Source organism: Dromaius novaehollandiae, chromosome 24, assembly GCF_036370855.1.
Source record: "Dromaius novaehollandiae isolate bDroNov1 chromosome 24, bDroNov1.hap1, whole genome shotgun sequence".
Classification (NCBI taxonomy): Eukaryota; Metazoa; Chordata; class Aves; order Casuariiformes; family Dromaiidae; genus Dromaius; species Dromaius novaehollandiae.
Window position 1 is genome coordinate 6795062 of NC_088121.1, and position 18439 is coordinate 6813500.

The 18439-nt window shown below is 46.4% G+C and overlaps 3 protein-coding genes across 8 annotated transcripts; 1 reads left to right on the forward strand and 2 right to left on the reverse strand.

Moving 5' to 3' along the window:
- Positions 1 to 554: 554 nt before the first annotated feature.
- Positions 555 to 7037, reverse strand: FBXO2 (F-box protein 2). Of its 2 annotated transcripts, XM_026095472.2 has the most exons (7): positions 6612 to 6877; positions 5643 to 5688; positions 4608 to 4883; positions 3294 to 3420; positions 3101 to 3196; positions 2563 to 2698; positions 555 to 2136 (listed from the first exon to the last, which is right to left on the reverse strand). In XM_026095472.2, the coding sequence occupies exons 3-7, from the start codon at positions 4855 to 4857 to the stop codon at positions 2002 to 2004; spliced, it is 744 nt and encodes a 247-aa protein (XP_025951257.1). In that variant the 5' UTR covers positions 4858 to 4883; positions 5643 to 5688; positions 6612 to 6877; the 3' UTR covers positions 555 to 2001. The 2 variants fall into 2 exon arrangements, with proteins under 2 accessions (XP_025951257.1, XP_025951256.1); XM_026095471.2 differs by lacking the exon at positions 5643 to 5688 and having other exon boundaries at positions 6612 to 7037.
- A 1-nt stretch (position 7038) lies between these two features.
- LOC112980542 (F-box only protein 6-like) lies at positions 7039 to 11329 on the forward strand. The gene is made up of 6 exons (XM_026095470.2): positions 7039 to 7145; positions 7361 to 7681; positions 8291 to 8417; positions 9149 to 9244; positions 9572 to 9707; positions 10366 to 11329. The coding sequence occupies exons 2-6, from the start codon at positions 7423 to 7425 to the stop codon at positions 10510 to 10512; spliced, it is 765 nt and encodes a 254-aa protein (XP_025951255.1). The 5' UTR covers positions 7039 to 7145; positions 7361 to 7422; the 3' UTR covers positions 10513 to 11329.
- MAD2L2 (mitotic arrest deficient 2 like 2) lies at positions 10960 to 18417 on the reverse strand. 5 transcript variants are annotated; one of them, XM_064525613.1, is made up of 10 exons: positions 18281 to 18417; positions 17628 to 17786; positions 16118 to 16169; positions 15767 to 15885; positions 15128 to 15199; positions 14116 to 14216; positions 13903 to 13997; positions 13713 to 13786; positions 12571 to 12663; positions 10960 to 12293 (listed from the first exon to the last, which is right to left on the reverse strand). In XM_064525613.1, exons 3-10 carry the CDS (start codon positions 16155 to 16157, stop codon positions 12252 to 12254), a joined length of 636 nt encoding a protein of 211 aa, XP_064381683.1. In that variant the 5' UTR covers positions 16158 to 16169; positions 17628 to 17786; positions 18281 to 18417; the 3' UTR covers positions 10960 to 12251. The 5 variants fall into 5 exon arrangements, with proteins under 5 accessions (XP_064381683.1, XP_064381682.1, XP_064381680.1 ...); XM_064525612.1 differs by lacking the exon at positions 17628 to 17786 and having other exon boundaries at positions 18251 to 18417; XM_064525610.1 differs by lacking the exon at positions 17628 to 17786 and having other exon boundaries at positions 18281 to 18416.
- Positions 18418 to 18439: the final 22 nt, after the last annotated feature.

Here is an 18439-nt window from a genome sequence, read left to right on the forward strand (position 1 = left end):
GTATTGATCCCCTTGCTGTACTGATTCCTTAGGGAGAGACTGGGGCCTCATCTCTTCTGTGGGGCAGGACTCTGGCAGTGTGGTGAATGTTAACTGGCAACTTGGTCAGCTGCATTAAAGGCTGTGGTGAATAAAGCTGCACTGTGTGACTGTGTGCAGAGATAATGGCAAGGAGAGGAAAGAGCTACATTTCTGAACTAGTTCTGGTTTGTCTGGGGTCAGAACCAAGGCTACAATAGAGCTATGTTTACAGATGACCTGGAGGGTGTCCGTCAGGGCTGGACTGTATAGGAGCCTTCCTGGACCCCTTCCATGCCTTGTATGAGTTCCCACTACATTTTAAGTGCACATCTGCCTGCTGCTGATTTGCACACCTGCTGCGTATCAAATGCTTCTGACAGGTTCAGGCTGCTGGGAGGGAGCAGAGCATGTACCTTTTTCCAGAAGGCTCATGGTATCATGCAAGATATGACTCCTAATCTTTGGATAAGACCTGCTGACCTTCACTGCAAGGGGAAAGCACAGGACACAAACACCCAGTACACAAGGAAAGGTCCACACAACTGTCATTTATTGTATTCACCTGGACTCTGGCTTGGCATGGTTGTAGTTTGGAAGGCCAGTGCCCTAGGCATGCAGTTTGCAGAAAGCCTGATGAAGCGAGCATGTATGAAGTGACCACCTCAGAAGCTCTCACCTTTGGCTAATGTTGCATTTGTAATGGTGCACTTTGATGCAAAGTGGCATTCAAGTATATACTCTGCCCTGGCAGTTCAGACAAAAATGGAAACACGCATCTTTAGGGAACATCAGCCCTGCTGTCCCGAGAGGACTGACTGGAGGGGATGGACATGGCTCAGGGAAGCTTAGGTATCTCTGTTCAGCATGGTGGCTCACAGCCCTAAGTGGTATCAAGAAGTGCTAGTGGGAGTATGTATGATGTGCTGTCTTGTTGGTGAGCATACAGAGCAAAGGCAGATGTGTACTTTTTGCAAACACTGTTAACTAGTCAGGGGCAACTGAGATCAAGTGGAGCTGAACAGCAGCTTTTTGTATGGAGAATGTTGCAGCAATCTCCTGTCTGCAGAGAGCCATGCTGGATTTGACCAAGGGTGCTTGTGTGCAGTATGCAGAGGGCAGGAAGGGGTAAATGAACTTGTTTTTATTTGTCCCTGGGCCCTTTCCCCAATTTGCTCACCTATTTCCCTAAGATCTTTTGTCTCTTTCCAGGGTAGTATTCTCAGTTGCCCTCTGTTTGAGTGCCAAATGAAGCCCTGAGGTGGATACCAGAGTCCTTTCAGTTCCTAAGTTTTCCTAACAAATGAATGTTGGGAGCAGTGTAAGAGACAAAGGTCCAATCCTTGTTGCTTTGCATTATCACCACTAAATACTAAAACAGGAACCCAGAACAGCACTTGGCAGACAAGCTACAGCTTGTGTGAGGCAGGCAATGGCATCCACAGTTAATAGATAGGAGAAGCTAGGATGCTCACTATAGGTCATGGAAGCAGTTGGGCAGAGAGGGTACAGGGCTCTGGGTCTTCTGGTTCAGTTCTGAGACTCAAGGACTGTATTTTCCTGTTTTCTTCTTTCTTTAACTTCTGGAAATAAGCCCAAAGTCTCCTCATAGTTAATAGTGTCCAAGTCTAGGAAGCAGACAAGGGAGTGCCTAGCTCTGGCTGGGTGTTAGGGATAGTGGCTGAATGGCTGAGGTGATACCTGCCCAAAGAAGTAAGGTCTGCAGGATTTCTAGGTGATCCCGTGTCTGACAGAACATCAGTGCAAATGGCGAAGCTCAGTCTAATGTGCACTCATGAATCTCTTTCCATTCTTTGCGTACTCCCCTTGAAGAAAGACTGGTCACCCCCTGCATTTGGCGCACACATTCACACAAGTAATATGCTTTACGGCCTGGAAGCAGCACCATGCAGAAACCATCCAAAGCCCATGGGATGTCCTGGGGGAAGCTGACTCTAGCGAGCAGGACCCAGTTCAGCATGGCTACGGCTCCACTGTCACACTGCTGTTGGTAACACGTACGCCATACCATCCTTTCCAGAACAGCGTGTCCTGGCCACCATGTTCAAAGCGGACAAAGCGTACCCCAGGCCCATAGCTGGAAAAGGTGTGGGAGATCTTTGGGGTGAGAGAGAAAATGGTTGTTGGTGAGTGTCAAACCACCATGAATCTACCTTTCTCTTGTGCAGAGAGCCTTCAATCCCTGGCGACCTCAGCTATAGCTACCAGGCTGGGTAACAATGAGGACAGTTACAGTGGGAAAAGAGTTACTGGGAGGAGCTTTGATCCCAGTGATTTTTCAGAGGCCACTTAAGCCCTTTCCTAGTTGGGCATCTCCTTCCACTCCCACAAACTTGTGGTGACTTAGTGAATTTCCAAACTTTATATAAGATAGTCTAATAGTAAAATCCCTTGCTCCACAGAACACAAGCCAGAGCTCTCTATCTTCTTCCAGGAGAACATACGCTGCTTCCATCTGCTTGTAAAACATTCCTGACTCATGCAGACTGGGTGTCCCCTGCCCAGCCCCTGTCTGCAACTCACCTCAGTCCAGTCAGCGTCATTGTCCTGTGGGATGGCAATAGTTTCACTCTTGTACTCGGCCAGCACATCCTCGTTCTCTGAGAGCAGCTTCACGCAAAGCTCATAAAGGCAGCCAGCATCACTGCGTCCTGCATACCTGCAGGGGAGACCTGAGCTGCCAATTTTGCCTAGGTGAATTTAGCAAAGAGACACAGTACAAGAGCCCTGCTGAACGGCAGCAATGGGTGGGCTCAAACCAAGGTGCCAGCAACCTGATGAGGTTGGCAGAGGTGGAAATCTGGAGCAGTTCTTACCCCAACCTATCCCCTCCCCTCATTCACAAGAGGGACCTGGTCTTTGGAGGCTGTGTGTACCAACAGTTTTAAGCTTGCGAGAGCTGCCAGCAACTCTAAGCTGAGTTCTAGCCCTGCCCTACATGTAGAATGACACCAAGGGATGCAGTGGGGTAACAGCTGAGGTTTTAAGGCCTAATGCAGGTATATGCCTTTCCTCCTCATTCTTGATACTCTCTGCTGTCCAGGGCATGCTTGCTACTTACCAGTCCTTCACTACAACTTTAGGCTGGGTTGTGTCCATCAGCTCTTCCCAGTAGCCCTCAGCCCTAAGATCAATGACCTGAGACTTCCGGCACCACCTGAAACACAATAAATTAACTGGTAGCACAACCCCTCCTGGGGCTGGAAGAAGCAAAATTGTCCCCTTCCCTGAATAAGAGAAGAAAGCAGCCTTACTCATAGGATGTAACAAAGTATTTATGGACTTCTTCACTAGGAAATTCTTTCCCAAAGTCCCCAGGGAGCTCTTCAATTTTCCAGCCATCACCTCCATTCTCCACCTCTCCCCAGTACTGTAAGTCTTCTGCAAATGGCAGAAAAGAGAGAATCTATTGCATCAGTCTCTGTTGGCCTGGAGAACCTCACTGCCTCCCAGTGGGACCTTTCTCTTGCTTGTGAAAGGTATGTTAGATACAGTGCTCATTCTATACATGGACTACAGAGATGTTAAGTAGAAGTCAGGTAAACAGCTTTGATCTGGTTGAACACAAACTTTAACATTTCCTGCCACCAAAATGGCTATGAGTGTGAGGGGTTATTTAAGAAAATACTCCAGTGCAACTAGGTATTCTGAACTGTCAGCATTATAATATAGAAGTAGCCTGGGGAGAAGATGCCTATTCCTTTTTTTTGGTAAGCAAGTAGTTGGGATTCATTTTGAACTCCTTGTGTGCTGTTCCTCTGTGTGACATTTTGCAACTTTGAAGGTTTGTAGTACAAACCTAAATTGCTAAGTGGTATTTCTAGAAGCAATGTGCCCTTAAACACTGGGCTTTTCTGGCCTTAGCCAGAGGGAACTTGAATGTTGAAAAAGCTTGCAGAAAAATCACCTGTAAACACAATGGAGAAGTTATGTTGATGTTTGTTTTTGCCTGCTGATGTGTGAAATATGGAGACTTATTGGTTGTTGCTTGGGTTGTAAGGCTTGGTTACTGCTGCTTATAGCTAAACATCTTGTAGATTTACCAAACAAATCTCATGGATTATCAAATTAATGGCTAAAGGGTTATGTGCCCAGCTAAGTAATGCAGGTTGTAGTAAGGAGGCACAAATGAGACTTGCCTGAGCCTGCTGCAGGGAGGGAAGCCTGAGAGGTTTGAGCTAAGGCCAGAATAGCCCCTGAGTAGGGGAGGGCTTCATCTTTCCTGTAATGGTTTGGCGCCAAGTAATCTGGAAACCCAGATGTCACTGCTGTTGCTGCCCTGGATAAGGGTTCTGAAAAGGATGCTTTTTTTGTCTGTCTCAAACTTAATTCAGATCCTAATAAGGGCTTATATAAAGCTGATGTCAAGTAGAGCCCCTTGCGAAGGCTGATTTGCTAGGATGCCTTTATGCCTATTAAGTGATTTGGCTGCATGTACTTTTCTTGGGCAAGAAGAAAATATTGCAACCTGGTGCCAACTAAGATCTTTCAAAAAGCCTGGAGATGCCCAATCTTCAGTGAGTTGCCTTCTCTGCAGTGTCTTGGGGCTTGTTATGCTCATGTCTCACCTTCACCACATGGGTTCTTGATGAGATTCCTCTTTTTTTTACTCAGGAAGTAGAAGTTTTGCCAATTCTCTGCACTCTCTTGTGACTCTGCTCCAGTGAGGCCTTCTTGCTGGCACTTGAGGATCCAAAGTGCAGCTCCATCCACCAGGTTCTTCCACTGGCAGCAGACCAGGCGGCACACCAGCACCAAGTCCGCTGCAGGTATGGAGGCCAGGATCCTGATCAGGACTGCTTCAGGGAGGGACTCCATCTTTGGGCCAGGCTGGATGGAGCTTTCTGAGAAAAAGTGGGGAAAGGACTAGTGATGCAGGAACAGACCAGTGGCCCACCAGTTTTGGGGTTTCCCACCCCCAATGATGTCAAACTGATGGATTAGAGAAAGGGAAAATGAACATGTTCATCCAAAAGGCAGGTGCATCAAAGCATGATTTCAGAGCATGTGGATTGCTTCCTAACCTCAAGGCCTCCTGACCCTTGCTGACTTAACACCCTGAAGCATGAGAGTAGATTGTTAATATTTTATGACCTAGGTGAAGCCCTTCCACATCCATAAAATCCATCCACAAAATGTAAGTAACTGACATAGGCAACTGTAGGCAGTTTGGCAGTTAAGAGTCTGGGATGAACCTTAAGGATGCTGACACTTTGTGCAGCTTTACAGCTCGCCTGGAATTGGTCCTACAAATCTGCCTCTGCAAAAATCTGGTTCCTAGTCACAGTAATGACCTCACTTGCAGCGGGAATGCTGCAGGCATCTGGGTGCTTGTTCTGCCTTTGTAAGATCGTGATTGATAACAAATGCTGCAGAGTGGTACCCAAATACCAGTGATGGGTAGGTATCCTGCAAATCCTACTTGCAGAGTTTGGTTCTATGCCTGAAAGCCCTTGCCTCCAGAGGCTGGCACTTAATCTCCTTAGTCATGAGCCTTAGGTCTGAGCATGGGTTATAACTGAAAAGAACTCGGTTGAGATCCCCTATTCTTCCTTTTCCTAGGGCCCTAACTCTAGCAGTGAAGCTGGAAGTATGTGCTTTACCTCATGTGCTAATTCTGCTCTGCTGCCCAAGTCTCAGGACCAGGTGCTGTAGGAATAGGCAAAGATGAGTGTGCACATTCCGGGCCCCAAGTCACCAGTGTGGGATGCACCATGACGCTGCTTTTAACTCAGCTGAGTCCTGGTGCTGGGAAGCTGAGGCTGCAGTGAATTGCACAGGCACAGCCAAACTCCTCAGGAGTGAATCATTATAAGCCTAGGACAGCATTAGGAACAGAGCAGGTGAAATATCCCTGACATATGCCACTTGGAGAAATACTGCTGTGCTAAATCTAGCAAGGGAGGAAAGAAATAGGGAGTCACTGAAATAACAGCATCCTAAATCTTAAATGCTCCAGATGCAGAGCTATCATGTCCTCTATCCGCACTGCAGATAGAGGACAACAGTCATTTAAAATTCCCTAGCTTTTATGGGGATTTTACTAGTGATTTCCCATCTAGCATCCCCCCACCCCAACCCCCTATCACAGCGCTGAAGGGTAACAATGTCACAGAAATATTGTGCTAACTTCATCTCCCGCAGGAATTTCACTAGGCCCCACCTGGTGACAGAGCATCACCTCTCCTTGCTTAGCAAGGATTTCCCACAAACCCTGTAAGGGCAAAGGTCCCGACTGTCTTTCCTTTCCCACTCCTGTTCTTGGTACCTTAATGTTGGTCTACCACCAGCGAGAGCTACCATCGGCAGGGCCTCTTGGGGTAGCTGCTTTCTCTTGCAGTGTTTGGGACACAAACTGGCTGCCTGCCCCTGTCCTGACCCTCTTCCCTGTGGATTTTCCCACACTTGCTGCACAGCAGGGATGAGATGGGCAGGGTTTTGAAGCGGACTGAACAGAGCCTGCGGCACAGGGCGCTGCAGCAGCATCCTCAGAGCCCGGCATCCCTCCCAGCGCGGCCAGCCCCAGCAGCCCGCAAGGAGGAAAGCCGAGCAGCGATGCCAAGAGCTCCTACCTTGGGTGCCGCTTCGCGGGCAGCCGCAGGTTCGTCGCAGGCCGGGAGCCGAGCCGGAGGGGAGCGCGGGCACGGCGGGCGGCCCTCATAAAGGGCGGCGTCCCGCCCCCGCCGCCCCGCTGCCCGTGCCTATTGGCTCCTGTGTCAGCGCCGGCACGGCCGCAGCGCTGCCCCGCGGATGCGGGGGGGTCCCGGCCCCGCTGCTGAGCTGCTGGCTGAGCGTCGGGAGGGCGCGTCCGCCGCCTCGGTGGTCCCCGCCGTCCTGCCGGGGGTGAACGCAGGGGCCGGCGGTGCTGCCGTGCCCCGCGAGGCTCCCTCCCTCCCTGCGGGAGCTGTGGGAGGAGGCCCCCAGGCGCACGGCGTTCCCAGGTGGCCGGACCCCTGCCCGCGGCCGGGGCCAGGAGGTCTGGCTCGGCGGGGCGGGGGTGGGGGCAGCCCCACCTCCTGCCCGGCTCCCCGCCCCATGCTCCGCCTGCTGCGGAAGGCGGCGCAGCCCGACATCCATGTCCGGGAGCACGGGCAGGCGCAGTCCAGGTGGGGCTGGCTGGGCCGGGGGCGCTGGCGGGGGGAGCCGGGGAGCATGGGCTGCCCTGGTGCTCATCCGGGCTGTCGCCTGCTGCACAGCTGTCCTGCTCGGGCCTCCGAGTTCAACCGTTCAACCCTTCAGCCTGTGGTGTATGTTTTCCTGATTGTTTTTGTTAACAACTAGTAAAAATCTATTTTTTTTTCTTGACCTCTCTGTACTGTAGGTGCCCGGAAGTTTTTCATTCCATACACTTACAGCCCTAGTAACTGAAGCTGTTGGTCTGTGATGACAACCATTTCTGACCTTCCAGAAGATGTGCTGGTGGAGTTGCTTTCCATGCTCCCAGCCCAGGACCTGATCTGCGCCTGCAGACTGGTCTGCACCCAGTGGCGATACGTGGTGGATCTAACCACCCTATGGAAGCGGAAGTGCCAGCGGGAGGGGTTTCATACTCAGAATTCGGACAGAAGCATCTCTGATTGGAAGATCTTCTATATGCTCTGCAACTTGAAGAGAAACTTGATCAAAAATCCCTGCGCTGAAGGTTTGTTTTTATTATTAATTATAGTAGAAGGTTAGTTTCCTAGCAGTCGGAAAGTTGGTGTCTCAAGTGTTGCTGGTGCTGTGGGACTGTTCAGCTACTGATGGAGCTGTAGTAGGGCAGATTGACAAGGAAACATCTGCAGGTGAAGCCATCTTGGGTAAAATAAGTATCGGTAAATGTGTCCATGGCTGAGACCAGAAAAATCTCTGGAGTCACTAAGGTACTATGAACAGTGAATATTAATTTGCACTGTAGGTAGAAATGATATGATAATAAAACTGTCACTATTGGGACTAAATACTTGGGCAGCTGGGAAATATTTTTTTCAGCTAAAACATCTCACTGCAGTGATTCTGCTTCATTACTGGTTTTGAGTTTCTGATGTGGTTAAAAAGCTGCTGCTAATTGTCCCGGTTGCTGACAGCCATGTTAAAAGTAATGGCAATGTACTGACAGAAGTCTAAGCTGTAGGGAAAAATGCATATCGGGAAAATTTTTTTGATGTGGATTCCTAGTTTTCTTTTATAGTTGACTGTTTAATGAAAGCAGAGATCCTGTGGAAAACTGAAGTGAGATCCTAACGGTCTTTGTGGTATCCATGTTTTGTAGAGAGTTTTTGGCACTGGAAACTTGATAATAACGAGGGAGATAGATGGAGGATTGAGGAGCTGCCTGGACCTCTTGGGAGAGAGATGCCAGATCCAAAAGTACACAAGTATTTTGTCACTTCGTTTGGGTAAGAACTGGACTCACGTGATCTAGAGCTGGAGGAAGAGACCTGCTTCTTCCTCCCTGTCTGCAAAGGCACTAGGGCCAGAAAGTTTGAGGCCAGTTGATGATCCTTAGCCCTCATATAGGAAAAGGAAGATGCTTGCTTAACTCTTTAGTTACTCTAAATAGACAGGTAACTGCTGAGGGAGTTAATTGCACGAAGTGCTAAATCCCTGTCCCTACCAAGAATATTCTGTAACTTTTTAATAGTAGTGATAATGAATATGGGATCCCTGCTTGTCTTCTACCAAAGGTAACGGGCAAAGGTTAAGGTTTGCGGAAAGGTTTGACAGACTGATTAGATGCAGTTACCTGACAAGGACAGAACTCTAATGTGCAAGAGTGCTAGGTGTTTGTCATGTTAACAGCTTGCAATAAAAGCTGTCCACAGGAGCTTTAGTTACTTTTACATTCTTTATATAGCTGTTTCCCATTAACCATATATGCTATATAAGTAGAGAAACCCTTGTTAATCCAGCTTGTAGGTAACTCTTCCTTTTGCATGGAAGTAAAGCTAACCAATTTATTTGCTTCCTTGTGCGCTTCTGGCTACAGAAAGAGGTATGCCTTGGCCGTGTCAGCCTTGTGGACCATCTAGATCTGGGTGGGCTTTTTATGAGAGCAAAGCTGTTGGAAAGTGTGGAGGGACAAGAAATGTGTTTTGTGAAGTTACAAATACTTCTGTGTGTGTTGCAGGCCATGCTTCAAGTCTCAACTTATTACCTTGAAGAATGAAGGATACTGGAATGAGCTGATGGATGAGAAACGGCCTGAAATTGTAGTCAAGGACTGGTAAGCATGTGCATTGAAAACTAGAATTTCTGGCATTATGTGACTTAGATAGAAGTTGGGACTCCTGAAGCTTTTCATGCTGTAAGAAATAGATCTTCATTGTTTGGGACTGTAGCTCTCAAGCAGGGTTTATTCAGTAGGCTGGAAGGAGGTGATAATTCTGTGAAGGACGGGATAGTTGGAAGTTCTAGGGTTTCTCCACAGCTATGGCGATGACATTCCTTTTCCTATGCATAGGATTCCCTTGGAGACTGTTTCTGAATGCCAAAGATAATTGGAGGCTGTGTGAGTACAACCCTGCTGCTTGATTCCTCTTTGCCTCTCCAGGTATGCTGCCAGGTTTGACTGTGGGTGCCGTTACGAAATTACCGTGAGGCTGCTCTCTGAAGATTATATCGTCCTGGAGGAGTTCCACCCTGAGCCCGTGGTTATAGAGCAGTGGAGTGATGCGATGTGGAGAGAGGTAAGCAGCTTTGCAGCGGTATTCTGACACTTAATCTTGCAGCTCTAGCTAATAGTCCCAAGTAGACCTGCTCTCTCTGCTCTCTGGCTTCTACTGAATTAAGAGGAAAGGTAAATGAGTCCTTACTTCTGACAACACTGAAAAAGCAGTAGTGGAATAGAAGAGCTAGGCTAGGTTTGTAGGTACCCAGGGGTTTCTAAAGCATTCTGTGCTTCTGTTGTGTTTTAACTTAGCCCTTTTAAGTGTTCCTATCTTTATTTATGCTGCTATAACTTATTTAGACAAAGCCTAATTCTTCTTTTTTTAACTGGACCAAAAAACTGTTTTAAACTATTGTGTGGACTTCATTTAAAGTATTGCAGACACTTGTTTCCTACACTGCTAAATGTTACACTAGTTTTAAATGGCTGTAGATTCCCTATTGTTTATGACAAATATGTAACACTAAGCTTGATTCCTATGTTTGGCTTGGAGAGGATTTTAGGACAGAGGGCAACAAAATACAGGTGTGCCTTTCCCTCAGAAAGGTATGATAAGCACTTTCATTAAAGGATATTTTGGAATGAACTTATCCAGAGAAAAGGGCTCTTTCTGTAGTTGTCCTAGCTTCAAGGTCAGTGTTGGTTTACTTAGGCAAGATAATTTTTTTTCCCCTCAGATTTCTCACACCTTCCACAATTACCCAGCTGGAGTTCGTTACATCTGGTTTCAACATGGAGGCCAAGACACCCAATTCTGGGCAGGATGGTATGGGATCAGAGTGACAAACAGCAGCATCACCATTGGGCCCTGGACGTTATTATGAAGACACCATATAAATGTTTTTTTACCTCAGGATTGTAACCAGGTGGACTCAGGTGCACTTATATTTGTACTCTCTGGGTGTGTGTCCTGGCTTTGTCTTGCGTGGTTGATCTGGAATACAAGCAGCTAGCTCTCCTTGTTCACAGCAGGACTTCTGCAGGCCCAGCCCTTTGGAAGGACTTCTGTCTTCACCTTTCCTCCTCCTGCACCATGGATGTTAGTGCAATTCCTAGTGTCTTTCCATAGGACAAAGCCTAGGACAATTAAATATGACATCTGTCTTTTGTAGTAATAATGTTTGGCTGTAGCACAAAGATGCAAGTCTTAAGAAATGGAAACCCTTTCTGGTTTGTCTATAGAATTTATGAAAGCTAGGGCTAAAATATTTTAGTTCAGATTATGACCCTGTTTTTAAGGGCTCTGCTATGGAGACACTTGTTTTGTATAGTATTTTCCTGTTTCAGTTTAATTGTGTGTATAAACATGTCTTTCACATCAGACCTCTTTGATAGTACAAGGAAACTGTCAAGCCTTTTTAGTAAGTGCTGTCTTGCTGATGCTTACAGAAGTTGTAACAAATTACGTATATTTGAGCAAAATGATGTCTTACCTGTCCACATACTGCCCACATTTATTTGAATAAATAGGGAAAGAGGAGGTAAGGAATCCCTTACAGGTGGGTACCTTACAACCTAAGTGCCTTTTACAAGCTGGAACTTGACTGTGCTTGGCTTTTTCCTTGCTATCTTTGTACTACCAAAGCACTTGGCTTGTACTAAACAGTTTAACACCATATAAAAAGTTAAAGCAGCAAATGACTTAAATGTTTGTTCCTCACTTATTTCTTGGAGGAGGCAGGGAGGGTCTATGCTGGCTGTCTTATCAAAGTGTCTTACCAATAAGCTCAGCTCAAAACTATGGACTCCTCTTCCACTCCTGTGTACACAGAACCAATGCTAAGGCCCTCTTCCATCTCCTTTGATAGGTGCAGGATAATGGTGTTTTTCTTTGTCTGGTCTGTTAAGACTGGGATGTTTGGCAGGTGTCCTTGCTGGGCTGGCAGGCAAATTCCTCCCTGCTAACCCCACTCTTAAGTGAAAGTTCCCCTGAGGAAAGGGGAGAGACTGGTTGTTTAGCCTGTCACAGAACTGACAGATCCCAGCCACATTCCAGAAAAGGTATGGAAAAGTGGTAAAAGATCCATATAAATACAAAGAGCAGTTACTTTCTCACCAAGGGGAGGCTGGGTTGGATAGAACTCAGCCTAGTTCTACTGGCATAAAACTTAATATTTATTGAAAACTGCTTAGGACAGTCACCGTGGATACTGCCTAAGGCCTCACTCACCTGTGGTGCGAGTCCATTGCTCTAGTGGGGCCACAACAGACCCCTGTATATCACTACCAGTGTGCAATGGAGATGCCTAATTAAGGCTAAAGTGGATTTGTACGAAGCACTGAATGCACACTGCAGCCAGCTTCATCCTGCCCCCTATGCCCAGGGACTCGCTGTAACAAAACCTGTACTCACTCTCACACATGTACATGGGAACAGACTCTGGCTCCGCATTCCAAGTCAGTTCTATATACAGTGGTAAGCGCACTTGAAATAAAGAGGCAGCAGCTGCTCTACATTCACCCAGAAGGCCAGCTGATGAGACTTGTTATCTAGGTATAGTTGGTAAGGTATCTGATTCCACTGGAAGATCTGATGAGGCTCGAAGGTGAGGAAGAGCTGCAGTCAGGTGCCTTTGTGGGCTCGCTCTTCAACATATAGCTGCATCTGGAGGAGAGAAGCAAGCATCAGTTTTCTGCTTCATGTCCAGGTAGGTGAATGGAGAAGTTTGCAACAGACTAAATAGGAATTCCTACCTTAACCAGGCTTCCTATTTCATTAGGAAAAATCTTGCCCTTTGATTACTGACGCAGAGCATCTCTAAGCTCCTGCTCAGTGTTACTAAGCTGTTATTCCATGGATAACTGCACAGCTGGCATCATAATAGACAAAACTTAAAGCTACATGTGGCTTTAGCCACCTCCTGGGCTAGTGCTTTGCTCACCTTTAAGATATCAGATGTCATAGTCTTCAGCGGAATAAGCCGTGGGTCATGCATGTGCACATCTTGTTCATCGGCAAGGATCCATGGGAAATCCTGGGGGCAGGAACACAAGGTGCTTCATTAACATAGGCTGGCTGACACTGCAAGGTGATCTCTTTCTCAGTGCTAGGTCAGCATTAAATAAATGACAGCACTAGTGGCTGAGGGAAGAAACAAACAAGTGACTGTTGAAGGTAACTCAAGAACTGCCCCTAAAAGTGTAACTTAAACAGTTGTACAGTTTTTGGCCCTGAGACTCAGGCTCCAGTTCTCAGCATTGATTTCTGCACTATAATGACAGCACAATTATTAACTCATTTATCCCAAGGGTGACACCTCACTCCTTTGAAAGCCTTACCTGTGCTGAGCTAGCATGCTGTACTTACTACATTTAATTGCAATCCCAAGATGCTCATGGCATGGATTTACCTGTTTAACAGAAGCTGTCCTGGCTTGCAAGTTTAGATGTTTGTTTAGTATGGTATCAGTTCCGTTACTAAGCAGTACAGAGCAGACTTCCCTTTGAAACAATTTTATATTTCCTTAGCTTTATTGCCTGTGTCTGCAGGACTGCTGCTTTGTTCCTAAGCAAGGATCCTTAGGTAAAATCTATGTTTTAGAAAGTGCTAGGCACACAGTTTCCTGAAAGATAAATGGTTTTGTACAACCAAAACCCACTGCTTATATCAAGGGAATGCTAAGATTTATATACACACATGATATGTATATATGTACAAGAATCATCCATCCACCTATAGTAGATTTGGGATCAGGGCTCAGTTTTACTGAGATTTGAACCATCTACTCTATACTTCAGAGTACTGAAGGTGACAAAGCTGGCATTACATGCTAACTAAAGTATTGTTACGTTCTAGTTCAGGCATCAAAGCAGCTATTGTCTGTGATTGGTGGCTAGTGTATGGAGGTGCTCAGTTACCTTGCTGGCATAAACCTTTTTAATAAACTTGGAAGGAATTGCATCCTATGAAGTTAACATTCAAAATGGTCTAGTACCCTTAAGTTAGAAATGCCCAAACTCCTTAATTTCCATTCTTTGCTCTACAGCTCTCGCATGCGTTCAGGCAGCCAAAGACATCACTCACCTTTATCACCTGGATCTTTTCCATGTTCCGTGTGGCTGCCTCCCGTGTGTGAACCAGAACTGTGAAGGTGCAACCTGCAAGAGGAATGGCATGCTCCAGCTCGGGGGACAACTATTAGGATTCAGAGGCTACCTGTACTTGTCTCAAGTCAAGTGATGCCATGCTCCCGGGCACACAGACACACGCTTACCTGGGGGATTGTTGTCAAGCACAGCATCGCATACGCTGATCTTCAGGATGAAGGCACGGAGCAACTGTTCCACGTGAGACAGCAGGGACTCTGAACTGTTGAGGAGACAGTTATGTACATGCAGCAACGTACTGTGACTCAGAGCTGCTTCCAGAACAGAGCTGCAGAAGCAAGCCTTGGGTGCCCACGGGCAGGCAAAGCAGGACACTTTACCTAATGGAAAGAAGAGGTGGTTGGGTGATCTCAAAGACAAATCTCTCCACTGGGTGGTGCTCTTTATCCAGGATTACAACTACAACTTTTTCCACATCATTCTGCAAGAACAAATATAGTTAGAAAAAGCCCTCCCTTAAAACAGCCCTAATCTTCCACCCTCACTGTGCTTCAGGTACTTCCTACAACCAGATCACACAGCACTAGCAGTTATCTGGACCTTTAGTGCTGTTAGATTATTCTGACTGATTAGAAAAATAGCAAAGCACCTCCATAGATGTTAAACTGCTAGCTTATCTCAAAGTCCTAGGACTATAAATTGCAGAAAATAGTACATTTCTCTAGATAGTGTTTTGGAAGAAAGAAGTGTACAGCCATCTTATTGCATCACTTGGGAATGGATGATGAGAGCTAAGTTCATCTGTGCTTAGACCATTGGCGAAATAGAGCAGCTTTGAATTACTGCAATTGCAATTTGAATTACTGTAAAACTTCTTATTTCTATTTATATATGTATTGTATTGTCTGTAAAGAGCAGAGTGTGCCAGCTCTGCTTGCATCCTACATCATGTAATGCTCCATATGGTCATGCCTTTCCCACACCAAACCTAGACTTCAAACCTACCTCTGCTTTCATATGTAGCCCCGTTGGCTTACAACAAACTACTCTGCTGAGTGGGTGCTTAAACTTAGTATTTTGCTTTTGAATATATTTAAGTTAATTTGTAGGACAGTATAGTAGAAAATATATAGATGTGTAGCCTCGTGTATGCATCAGATGCAGCTAAATGCCAGTATTCAGCAGCAAGGTAGTGCCTTAACTGCAAGGAAGCGTGATGGATGTTATGTTTTGTTTTTGTCATTAACTTTTTTAGCTAGTTTTATGTATAAGCTAGTTTTGTGTATGGTAAACTTCTAAATGCAAATTTAGAAGTATTTATGTTCTTTTTTTTTTTCTGTCAAAGCTATTTGCAGCATACTTGCATGGTCTAGGTCCTTTATGTGATCTCACCTTCTCGAGCAATGGCTTCACGCAGTGCAGAGTGTCCTGGATGTACTGATTCAGCTCTGGGTGGCAGGACATCTGTAGCAAATACAGTGAATAGTTAGTACTGTGTCCTGATATGAATCAGGCCAATGGCAAGCTGTAGACAGAACTGCTGGTGTGTTGCAGGGCCCTGGATTCATGCTTCAGATGGAATTTTTCAAAACTAGGTTGCCAATGCAAACCAGTAAATCTTTCATGGAAGGGTTAATTAGCTGAGACAGATCACTGCACTTGCACAGTTATATTATTCCCTGTGCCCCTGCTAGCTTGGAAGCTTCTCCCTAGCATTCACCCTACACTACAAGTATACCTGTTGAACCATCTTTCTTTCCTAGGCAGCATGCTTTTATGTTACACTTCTGTGCGTAGCCAGAGCAGACTTCTATTACTCTTAGCTGTGATCTGCTTGTTCTGTGTGTAGGGCCATATATTTTCAGCTACAGGGCTGTTTTCCTCTCTAAGAGCAAATGAATTCTTTGAATGTGAGTTTGCACATTAAGAGAACTGTTGGCAGTGACTTAGTTTATTCTGGTGAGTGTGCTAACTGACCTCTGCTATTTTGCTTATCCACATAGGTATCTACTTCCATGAAAAATCTCCCACCTGGACAGGTACATTGTATTTTTTCCTCTTCTGGAAGATCCCAATGGGGTAAACCTCTCTGACATACAGGATGAGGTGAACAGCCACTTCCAGAAATTCTGAAAGAACATCTGCAACAACTGAAAAACAAAAGAGATGAAGTGGGCTGGGAGGGGGAAGCATACACAGCAATATGTTAAACAGTCTTTCCCTGCATAAACTTTGCTTCCTTCCCTTTAGGTACTGAAAGCTTAGGGGTAGAGTGACCCTCCAAAATAAGACTGGCTTTGTCTTCACAACAATTGCATAAGCTCAAGTAAAAACAGGGCGCCTTACAAGCATACTAGCATACAGCGTAGCACGACATCCTACCTTGTCCAAAGTTAAGGTCCTGCCGTGTGAGAGTGGTCATCTTTCCAAGAACCTGGAAGGAATCACACCATGACTGTGTTTATCCTTGGGCTCTTATAGTCTTAATATAGTCGACTTATGGTACCATCCCACCTCCCTCGTGCCATGGAGCTTAGGCGAATATACTGTCCTCTAACTTAGTGACAAGTATACAAACACTGCCCTGACAAAAGGACACTGGGAAACATTTAAGCACCCTTCATTCCAAAAACATGGGCCTGAAAATCACAAGCAGTGCAAAAAGACAGCATTTTTGTGTTCTGGCTCAAACCTCAACAGTGTTAGATTACTCAAGATTTAATTTCTACTTTTTTTAATTGGGTTTTCTTTAAAAAAAAAAAAAAAAGCCACAGACAATTGGTCCAGTTTACAGATCTTCATTGTTTCCCTCCCTTTTTGATGCATTTTGCCAAGACTAGAGAATTAATATTTATGGAAGCTTAGAAAACCATTTTTTAACAGCACAGGAAACATAGTATTTGTTTTTAAAAAGCCACAGAAGTGGTCTAATAGCTTAACAGACCTCACAATCTTTTCTAACCCCTATACCCTATTCTAACATATAAACCCAGAAAATTGAAAAGTTCCTTCTCACAACACCACTATGAAACATTGCTTGTTTCATGCCAGGATCTGCATCTTCCACCAGCACCACACAACACAGCCAAACCCTGCAGAGCCACAAAGTTAATTTAACATGGAATTTGTCACACAAATTCCTGACAATTATTCAGGGCAACACAATAGATGGCCAAACTGAATATCATGAACCAACAATCAAACAGCAGACACTGGGGCTCAGCTTTCCTTATATAGTTGTGTCAGTACCTTAAACACCCATGCTTTAAGCTAGCGTGCTCCCTTTCCTATCACATGCTTTTAACTCGTTTCATTATTTTATCCATGCTCTTTATATGCATGCAAACTCTAACCACTAGTAGCACCACTGTTCATACGTTGCGTGTGTCTTTAAATGCCTCCAGGCAGCACTGTGCTTCCCTTTGATAACACAGGTTTCTTACATAGGCCTCTGATAAGCCACAGACTGATTTTCAAGTTGCTTCAGCTGCAAGGAGACATTATCCTCTCCCTTTTTTAAAATCAGAATCTAATCACTGTACACAAAAGCCCTCTAGAATATTAATGACCTGCTGAAAAAAAAAAGAATTAAGGTACTTAAACACTTTCTAGGACCTCAGCCACTGTGACTATCAAATTTGTAAGAAAAGTCTGTATCAGAGCAGCATAAAGAATCTATGTTTTTTAGAGGTTTAGGTTCACATCCTCACCCCTGGACATCCTCCCTTCCTAAGCAGAGGCCCTGATAAGGCAACAGCATCCCAAAAGACCGACCCTTAAGTACAGTCACAAGATTAGGCCTAAGCACCACATATTTAATACTCCCTTGACTTAAGGTTTTGGAGTAACTGACTGGAGCAACATTGCAGTTGGCAGAAGTTCATCTACTCACTGGAATTTTCTTCCCATATACATATAAAGGCAGTTTTCAGAAAAAATGGTCCTGTTGTTTCAGCATAAAACAGAGCACTGAGAGATGGCAAGGAGTGGGCACCAGGAAAAACAGTCTGCACTTCCTTCGTGATGCTTTTTGGAAGCTAGCAAACTCTTACTGGAGAAATTTCAAAAAGATGAAGGGAAACAAAGGAGACAAGATCATGTAATTTGCAATACATCACTTTGTAATGATGATGCCTATTAGGCGGGTTCCTGAGCGAACCCAGCACAACCAGCACAGGCCTCCTGCGGGGCTGCCCTTGCTCGTGTCAGGCCTGGGAGTCGCGGCCTCAGAGCAAGGAGAACCAGCAGGGGAACCTCCTGCTTCACCTCCTCGCACGCCCGTTCCTCTCACTCCTCGACACGCGGCAGGACAACGCCTTTCGGGAGCGGCAGCGCTACTTCTTGGTGCCTCTGTCTCGCCCACCCTGAGCCAGGAACACCGCGGTCAGCGCTGCACCCTGCACCTCGGAGCCCGCGCTTCGTGCCCCAGCGCAGCCCTCCGCTCCCCTCGTCCCCCCCCACCCCGCGCAGCCCGCCGGCCCCCCTCGTCCCGCTCCCCAACGCAGGCGCCCGCACCGTCCCAAGGGCCCCCGCGGCGACCGTTACCGCCTCCCCGGCGACCGTTGCCGCCTCGCGTCCCCAGCCCCGCCGCGCGCCGCCGACCGTTGCTCCCCGCAGCCGCGCGGGCGGCGGCGCGGCCGTGTGACGTCAGGGGCGGCGGCGGCGCCGGGCCCTAGCGCCCCCGGCGGCGGGAGGAGCGGGGCG

What these genes read in the sequence shown, in the direction of transcription:
- FBXO2 (XM_026095471.2), bottom strand. Translation starts at nt 4,857, where the DNA reads ATGGAGTCCCTCCCTGAAGCAGTCCTGATCAGGATCCTGGCCTCCATA. An exon ending in AAAGTTGTAGTGAAGGACTG is followed by an intron (nt 2,699 to 3,100) that starts GTAAGTAGCAAG and finishes TCTCCCCTGCAG; the next exon opens with GTATGCAGGACGCAGTGATG. An exon ending in ATGACGCTGACTGGACTGAG is followed by an intron (nt 2,137 to 2,562) that starts GTGAGTTGCAGA and finishes CTCACCCCAAAG; the next exon opens with ATCTCCCACACCTTTTCCAG.
- LOC112980542 (XM_026095470.2), top strand. Translation starts at nt 7,423, where the DNA reads ATGACAACCATTTCTGACCTTCCAGAAGATGTGCTGGTGGAGTTGCTT. An exon ending in CAAAAATCCCTGCGCTGAAG is followed by an intron (nt 7,682 to 8,290) that starts GTTTGTTTTTAT and finishes CATGTTTTGTAG; the next exon opens with AGAGTTTTTGGCACTGGAAA. An exon ending in TATTTTGTCACTTCGTTTGG is followed by an intron (nt 8,418 to 9,148) that starts GTAAGAACTGGA and finishes TGTGTGTTGCAG; the next exon opens with GCCATGCTTCAAGTCTCAAC.
- MAD2L2 (XM_064525613.1), bottom strand. Translation starts at nt 16,157, where the DNA reads ATGACCACTCTCACACGGCAGGACCTTAACTTTGGACAAG. An exon ending in AATACAATGTACCTGTCCAG is followed by an intron (nt 15,200 to 15,766) that starts GTGGGAGATTTT and finishes TATTTGCTACAG; the next exon opens with ATGTCCTGCCACCCAGAGCT. An exon ending in TGAAGCCATTGCTCGAGAAG is followed by an intron (nt 14,217 to 15,127) that starts GTGAGATCACAT and finishes TTGTTCTTGCAG; the next exon opens with AATGATGTGGAAAAAGTTGT.